The sequence below is a fragment of the Oryzias melastigma genome, linkage group LG11 (assembly GCF_002922805.2).
Source record: "Oryzias melastigma strain HK-1 linkage group LG11, ASM292280v2, whole genome shotgun sequence".
In the NCBI taxonomy this organism is placed as follows: domain Eukaryota; kingdom Metazoa; phylum Chordata; class Actinopteri; order Beloniformes; family Adrianichthyidae; genus Oryzias; species Oryzias melastigma.
The window spans coordinates 3,525,081-3,533,688 of NC_050522.1; the positions used below are offsets into that span (position 1 = coordinate 3,525,081).

An 8,608-nucleotide genomic window follows, 5' to 3' on the forward strand; every position below is an offset into this window, starting at 1 on the left:
AAAATCCTGTCCACTTTTGTCATGGAAGAAATCACATATCAATATGTGGTTGGAGTCAACTGGACCCCAAAGAGAGCGGAAGGGTTAATCTTGTGGGGGGTTGAGTGTTTGAGTAGCTGAGGAGGTTTGCTGTCTAGGGGGTTCCTCCCCTTGTAGAGTCTTCAATGACAGACAAATCCTGGGTGACAACCCAGACAAAGAGCAGTTTTTAACCCCTTTTTGAGAATTTCAATCAAAGATTCCATTACACAGCAAAGATTGCATCACTGGGGCCTAACCCTGGAGCCAGGCCTGTGGTTGGGGATCATGGGCGAGCGCCTGGTGGCCGGAGCCCCTCCCATGGAAGCCACTCGGATCAAACTTGAAGGAGCAGCGTGGGATCACTCTCCAGTGGGGACACCCCTTCAGGAGAGCTCAGGGGGAGCCGGTGGGGGAGAGAGAACCCCTTCTCCACGATAAGGTGGTGATTCACGAAGTTGAAATTTATCAGCCGGCACTAGCCAATCACTAACAACTACTGTAGGGAAACCAAAGTACTCAGAGAGTGAGCAGGCCTGCCAAGTTGTAATTTTTCCTCTAATTATTTTATGTTTTTTTTATCTTCTAGTACTTCTCTTTTCTCTATTTCTTTTTTTACTCCCTTCACTTCTTTTTCTTGATCAACTTTTTCTTGTAGTTATTTTTTTAAAGATGGTTGTTTAAGGGCTATTTGTGGGGCAGGAGGCTGTTTTCTGTGGTCTCTAGGCAAGGCACGTTCATTTGTATAGCACATTTCATGCACAGAGACAACTCAAAGTGCTTTACATAGAATATTTAAAGAAACAGTCAAGAAAAATAGTAAACGTGTGATTATTAAAATGAGATTATGAGAAACTAAAAAATAACTTAATTTAAAGCAGACAGAGATAAACAGTCCAGATGTAAACTTTTAAATACACACTAGTCAAATGCATCTGAGAACAGGTGAGTCTTTAACCTGGATTTAAATACACTGAGTTTTTCAGCTGATCTAAGGTTTTCTGGAAGTTTGTTCCAGATCTGTGGAGCATAGAAGCTGAATGCAGCTTCTCTGTGTTTAGTTCTGACTCTAGGAACTGATAAAAGACCGGATCCTGATGATCGGAGAGGTCTGGCTGGTACATACTGGGTCAGGAGGTCAGTCATGTATTTTGGTGCTAAACCATTCAAAGCTTTATAAACCAGTAACAGAACTTTAAAGTATGACTGAATCTAAGTCAAGGCTATCATTTTTTCTAAACAAGGCTGATTTTTTAGATCATGCTGCCATTTTTTTTTTAATCAAGGCTTTCAATTTCTTTCTTTTCTTTTTTTTTTTTTCTTTTTTAAGGGTCCTTGTCCTGCCACGAACCAGGAACCCTCCTTGGTAAGACAACCTGATGGTTAGCAAGTGCAGCTCTCTGTTATTAGAACCTGCTGGGCATTTCTCTGATTGCAGGAATTCCTCCAACACAGGCTGACTTGCTTGTCTTAAAGCAGAAACCTCTTTTTTGAAGAGCTCTTTCTGAAGTCAGGAGAGGGGGCCTCAAAGCAGCATGCTCTGGTGGTTCAACTTACTTTTAGACTTTGGCTTTTAGGGCTGCATTTTCAGCCAGACCTGCTTCATGTTCTTTTTTTGCAGCAACAACTTTGACCTTTGGATGTTTTTGGTCCAGAATTTCCAAATGTAGATGTCGCAGACCTTATGTGAGGTTCCAATGGACTTTTCTTCAGGTCCATCCGCTCTTCCTTCAAGATGCCGTTCTGTTTCTGCAGAGACTGGAACAGATTAGATTCTTCTTTGTACTTCTGTTTCAGGTCATCTGCAGAAACACCAAGTTTCTGGCGAGTGCCCTTTCCTTTGGTAGCTTTACTTTTAGAACCGATATCTCAGAGGTGAGGATTCTGTTTTCGTTAGAGGCAGTTTCCTGTTCAGCTTCTGTTACTGCATATTTTTCTTTGACTTTTAAGTCTTTGTTAAAGATCTTTTACTTATTTGGTGACATTTTTGTTTTGTTGTTCCAAATTAAGAGTTTGGGATTTGGCTTGAAGGTATGCTTGTTCCAATTGGATCAGATGTTCCTGCTCTTTTTCCAGAAGTTCATTGTTGTTTTGTTATAGCTCATGGAGGTTGATGTTTAAGTCCTTTTATGCTACTGAGCAGCGTTCTGTGCTTATAGAGCATCATTTTACGAGGAATAGAGCAGTTCTGCTCCAGTCCAAATGCACTATTAAGCATGTTTTAATCTCTTGCCTTTTCATCTGATGTAGTACTTTAACTGGGTGTTGGACTGGTGGGAAGCAATGAGCTTGATCCAGTGTGGGTCTTTAAGCAGGACTCTTCTCTCTACTATGTAGCCACAAGGGGGCTCAAATCTGAGTCACACTGTTCTGGCCCCAGACTGAATATAATATGGGGTTGTGTCAGGAAGGGTATTAGGGGAAAACTTTCTGCCAAATCATCTGTGTGAATCAGTGACAGCTGTTCTGCTATGGCAACCACGACCTTGAAAGAGATGGACTACAGCAGCAGGAGACCACAAACTGAGGTGACAATTCACACAGTCTCACCAAAGTTGACCCTCTTCTGATGCTACTTTCAGCAGGGTAAGGTGCTATATCATAAAGCTGGAATCATCTCAGACTGGCTTTTTGAACATGGCAATAAGTTCACTGGACTCTAATGACCTCCACAGTCACCAGATCTCAAACCAATAGATCACCTTTGGGATGTGGTGGAACAGGAGATCGGCATCATGGATGTGCGGCCAACAAATCTGCAGCAACTGTGTGATGCTATCATGTCAATATGCACCAATACATGTGTGTGTGTATGAATATATATATATATATATATATATATATATATATATATATATATATATATATATATATATATATATATACATATATATATATATATATATATATACAGTGCTCAGCCTAAATCTTTAAAAAGTACCAGTTCAATCAGGAGCTCAATGAATAAAAGAACAATTTCAAAACTTTCCACAAGGATTAGTTGTTTGAACAATTTTTGAACTCCAAAACATTAAATTATCATAATTATCATGTATCATAGAAAATGTTGATTGTGAAAGCACATCAAAGGTTTCCTGAAAAATGTAGAGGGGTGTACTCATTTATGCTGAGCACTCTGTATATATTTCAACTACAGACACAAAAGAAAGAAATCCGAGACAAACTTCTTTATTTTGCCAGAAGCTACAGTGCATAAAGGTTTCTTATGTGAGTTACAACAGAAAAATAAAAATTATAAAAATTAAAAAAAATGGTACAGAAAAATGTTTAATCTTTAGGCAAGCAGATGTTTTAATGATCGTAAAACTCATTACAAAAGTCAATTTTGAAAAACTATAAGGCTTTTATAAAAGATAAAATTATTACTATATAAAAAATATCAATATTAACAGAAAAACATTTTTCCATGTGCTGCTGACTCACACAAAACAAAGTCAAAGGCTTTGCTGCTTTGTTCTGAAATATACACACTGACTCCAGGTCTCCTTCATCTCCATTCCTGATCCGCTCATCTCGTTTCCCCTTAAAGCAGAGTAAAAGTGATCTTCATCCTTCTAAAGAAAAACATTTTATTTTTTAATTGCAATATTTAACCTCCATTCATCCCTCCTAACTCGCTGTATCCCTTATGGGCTTGTCCTGGCTACTGTTAGATGAATGTGAGCCACATAATCAAACAATCACACACATTTACACCTACTGGCAATCATCAATGGGAGGATACCGAAGCACCCAGACAAAAGCTACACATGGAAGTGGACAATATGTAAACTCCACACAGAAAGCAGTGAGGTAAGAGCATAACCCACTGCACTACCACGAAACGGTGTACAACAGTGGTTGGGTATTAAGCATCAGAACAATTCACCAAACCAAGCCTTACCTTTGTTCTTGTTAAGGAAGGAGTTTCTGATCCGTCCTCTGGTTAAAAAACACAAATGTTTTTGTTACTTGCACACCACATTTGAACACATTAGAAACAGCTAAAATTATCTTTATAATTATTTAAGCAAACTATTCTATGCTATAATGCATGCTTCTGACATGTAACATTAAAGCTCACTGACCCTTGCAGCTCTTTGTCTTGTGTATTGTGTAAAATATCAGAAAGATCAGTGAAGCTGTCAGAGCTCCACCCAGGAAATACACAAATGGAGGAAAAATCCCTTCTTTTGCTGGAACAAACCAACAAAAACATATAAAACAACATGGAATGTTCAACAAATGCAAACGTTCTGTCAAATACATCACTTTAAAGGAGGATCTCACCTGTGAGGTCCAGTTTGGTCCCGTTTCCAAACAGTATGTGTCCACATGAGACAGCAGCACAGTAGTAGATCCCAGAATGAGACTCAGTCAGGTTCTTCATGTGGAGATTGTAGACACAACTGTTTGTTTGTGTGTTCTTCTTTCTCTCACACTGATCATTCCTGCCTCCATGAGTGTAAATGAGTCCTGGATGAGAGTCTTCAGAGTCTTTGAACCAGTAAACTCTGTGTTCTCCATCACAGCTCCCAGTGTGTACTGTACAGTTCAGAGTCACAGAGTCTCCTGGATGGATGTTCTCAGAAGACGACTGATCTACTGAAGTCTGGATGTAAGAAGAAGAGTCCTCCACAAGGACACTATAGCCCTCATAAAATTCATAAATATATGAATATACACCAACACAGTAATAAGTACCTGAGTCTGATGTCTGTGCATTTGAGATCTTCAGGTGGTTTTTACCATCCCCGATCTCTAGCTGGAACCTTTGATCATTCTCAAAGTCATTTTTCAAACTTCCTTCACTCCTGTGCTTATGGAATTCAGACAAGAGTCTTGGTCTCTGTCCCAGAGTTTGTTTGTACCAGTAAAAGATCGCAGTCTGACTGTGTTTGCTGAAACATTTCAGAGTAACGTCCTGACCAACCGCCAGGGACTTAAAATGCAAAGATGAGGAAAATTCCAGAGCCTGTGAACAAGCTGACAACAAAAATGTACACAAAATACATTAATACAACAACAAAAAAACACTTTTTGCAAGAAAAGTAAAACTTCAGTTAAAATAAGAACAAACCTACCAAGTGTTGCCATGAGAAGACAGGAGAAAAAGCAAAGAAAAGACATTTTCATATAAATAATAATAAAGAAGAGGCATAAAAGTGGTGTAAATCCCAGAAGTTGTAACCTCAAAATTGCCTAAAGGTTTGAAGGTAACAAACTGGTTTTAAGACTATTTTATGGACAGATGATCAGATTATGAAAACCCCTCCTCTTTGGACTTCGTACCGCACCTCCTTTATGAACAGTTTTTTTTTCACAGAGTCTCCTGCATGGATGTTCTCAGAGGACGACTGATCCACTGAAGTCTGGATGGTTAAACCTGATCCTTGAACATCAACTGTTAGAACTGCCGAGAAATTCATGTAAGTTTGATAACCAGCAATACAGAAGTAAGTAGCTGAGTCGGATAGTTTCAGATTTGAAATTGTCAAATTATTACTGTGGTATGATGATTTCAAAGTAAAGCGTCGATTGTTCTTATAATTATTGTAAAACAATACTTCTGTTTTGTATTTACTGTAAAGACAGATAGGGTTTGTTTTTTGTCCCAGAATATGCTTGTACCATAAAATATATTGTGAAAAAACTCCATCATAGAAACAAGGTAAAGTTACAGTCCCTCCAATGTGAGCTGAGATAAAAACACTTTCTCGATGATCAGATGAAGAGGATTCCAGAGGAGGGCTCATTGCTGAGATTTAAAAAATAACAATAAAAATTAAACTTTTTTCATGATTTTTTTTCATAATCTTGATCCAGATTAAAAAAAAAAAACATGTATGTATTTTAAACAAATAAAACTCATGACTCACCAGTTCTCCCTGAAAGCAAACATGTCAGAAGGAAGACAACTCGAGCAGGTGTCACCATGTTTAGATTCTGGCGCAGAATGACAAAAAACTTGACTCTTTGTCTACTTTAAAGACGAAAGACTGTGTCTGATTCTGATTGGTCCATCTGAAGTCACACACTCCCCCCTTCCAGGAATCATAATTTCACAGAAACTAACTATGTCAAGATTTTATCTAGACAAGATCAGTGCAGTGAAGGAAAGAAAGATGAAGAACTTTTAGTTTAAATTCTAAATTTCAAGTCGGGTATATTACAACAGGGGTCTGCAGTCTATGGCTCTGTAGCCATATGAGGCCCTTTTATCCCTTAATTGTGGTTCTTAAGCTTTAATGAAAAATGCTAGCAATTGAATGCATAATAGTAATAATAGTTTAGTCATTTCTGTTTAGATTTTTAACATGTCAAACATCTAAGCAAAAAAAATGATGTTAGAAATTGTGTAGAAATGTTCTTTAAATTTGTATTTTTCATTTATATTTAGTCAAATAAAACTTTTTTATTTTTTATTTTTTTGGTAAATTACACTAAAGTGATTAACGTTTTAAACAAATGTGATTAAAAATTATTAAAAAATGAGTTTTTTTTCTCATTAAAAAACTCAGGTTATTCTACGTGTTTTTGAACAGATTCTACTAAAATATTGTTTCATTTTTAGATTAAAAGGGAAAAAGCTCACCCAAATCCTAATGATAAAAAAATATAATGTTGAGTGCCATTTTTTTTTTATTGAAGCAGGAACTGCAGCAGGAGGACCTTTTCTTAGACAGGGTGGGTCTTATTTTGAAAGGAAATATTGTGTGCTGCTGTCAAAATTAAATTAAGTTACACCTGTTAAATATAGAAACATATAGACACTGTTGTAATTCAATTAAATCAATATTTAAAAATAAATTCTCGGTAGGCCAAAAAACATAAATAATGTCCATTTTTAAACGGTAAAATGTGACTTTGTGGCTCTCGTTGGATTTTGCTCTGTAAGAAACTAGACTAAATGGCTCTTTTAGTGTTAAAGGTGGCAGATCCCTGTATTAGAAGATCCATTTCAACTATGTGAGATTTTGTAACTTTGAGCTTGTAGCTCAACGAGTCCATCAACTGTTTTCAAATGATTTTAAAGTTAATATGGGGAAAGTAATAAGCCAGCAGAGATGATGCTTTTCTTCACAATGGTGCACAAAACCGTGGCACAGTGCAACGTGTTTTACCCCGGAGGACTTCGTATCCCTCCATTTGGAGGGTGGGATCTTAAAAAAATATTTGGGACACCATCCTCACGACAAATGCGCCTTTAATTGGAGGGGTAGGGAGAAGGGAAGAATCCAAATTGGGCCAAAACTTCCATGTATAAGGCGAAACATTTTTGACATTGGCTCCTTCACAAATCTGAAGTGTCAAGTTTATGAACAAATTTTTAGACAAGCGTCAAGCTGTGAATTTGACATGCTGCAAAAGAGAGGTAGGGAATGCTAATTTGATACGCTATTGTGTTTGGTGTAAACGTTGCGATATGTTAAAAATATATCCTGTGTTAGATGAAATCCACAGAGTACTGAACTTTGTCTAAGAAGAACGTGTTCAGTGAGATTCTTTTACAGCAGTAAAACGTCTATAATAATTGTATAACAGACATAAACATAGCCATCCTTTTCTTTCATACTTCTTTAAACACTCAAAATTCAAGCACTCAAAGACTAAAAAGTTCAGTTTTAAGGAAAAAAACAAAGATCTTCAATGCAAGATGAATGCATTCTTTACAGAAGACACAGCAGAGAGAGGATTGATTGGCAATGGTCCCCAGCCAATCACAAGTGCATAACGCGCTGTTGGAAAAAAAAGCAAGAAAAAAGATAATGCAAAATAGCACTTAAAAATCCACAAAACAGCGAGACCACAGTAAAGGACTGTATACTTGAACTTCTGAGTCTGGTCCTTAAACTCCCTCATTCCATGATCATCTTGTTCTTTCCTCCTCATATTTGATTCAGAAACTCCATTTTCACAGGTTTTGACAGGAACTTTTGGTTTTCAGAATCTGGACTCAGATGATCTGAAATAAACTGCTCTGAGTTTCCAGCTGAAAGCAAAGAGGAGCAGGTCTTCATCAGAGAGAGCTGTAAATACGTGCTGTATGCTGCCACCAGGTTCAGCCAGGACGCTGCTGGAACTGCAGCTCATCTTCTGATCATCTCAGAGCAGCGGTGTTTGGAGGATGTGATTATCCCAGTGTGATCATAAGACAGAGTCTCGCCTTCTGAATGAGTCATGAAGCTGCTGCGTTCAGGACTTCAGCACAGATGAGACAAACTTCTGTCAGACTTTGATGAAACCACAGAGAGCTTCACGCACAGACATGAGTGCTGACTGGATTCTGGTTTCAGTCAGTCCTCAAAATCTAGAACTGTGCAGTTCTAAAGTTCCTAGAAAAAGACAGAAAAAGAGAAGATGAAGACCCTGATGATGCTGATGCTGTTTGTTTTTCCAAAAGATGGTCCTGAATTTTTGTTTCAATTGAGAAAAAATTTTGTTTTATCTCTTTTTTTCTCCAAATGTTTATTTGTTTGTGCAGCGGTGACTCAAAAACTCACTCATACTGAGAGGTAGGATGTGGTGGTGGTGGTGGGGTGGGGTGGGGTGGCAGTGCGGTCCAAGCAGAAGAAGTAGGTACCCAGCA

The 8,608-nt window shown here is 37.8% G+C and overlaps 1 protein-coding gene across 1 annotated transcript; it reads right to left on the reverse strand.

Annotated features, from left to right (window-relative positions):
* Positions 1–3,093: 3,093 nt before the first annotated feature.
* On the reverse strand, positions 3,094–5,023 carry LOC112140438 (the record flags this gene model as incomplete). Its single annotated transcript, XM_024263391.2, has 4 exons — positions 3,094–3,593; positions 3,923–3,960; positions 4,107–4,214; positions 4,309–5,023. Coding segments are annotated over 4 exons (981 nt in total), but the record flags the coding sequence as incomplete, so codon positions are not given.
* Positions 5,024–8,608: the final 3,585 nt, after the last annotated feature.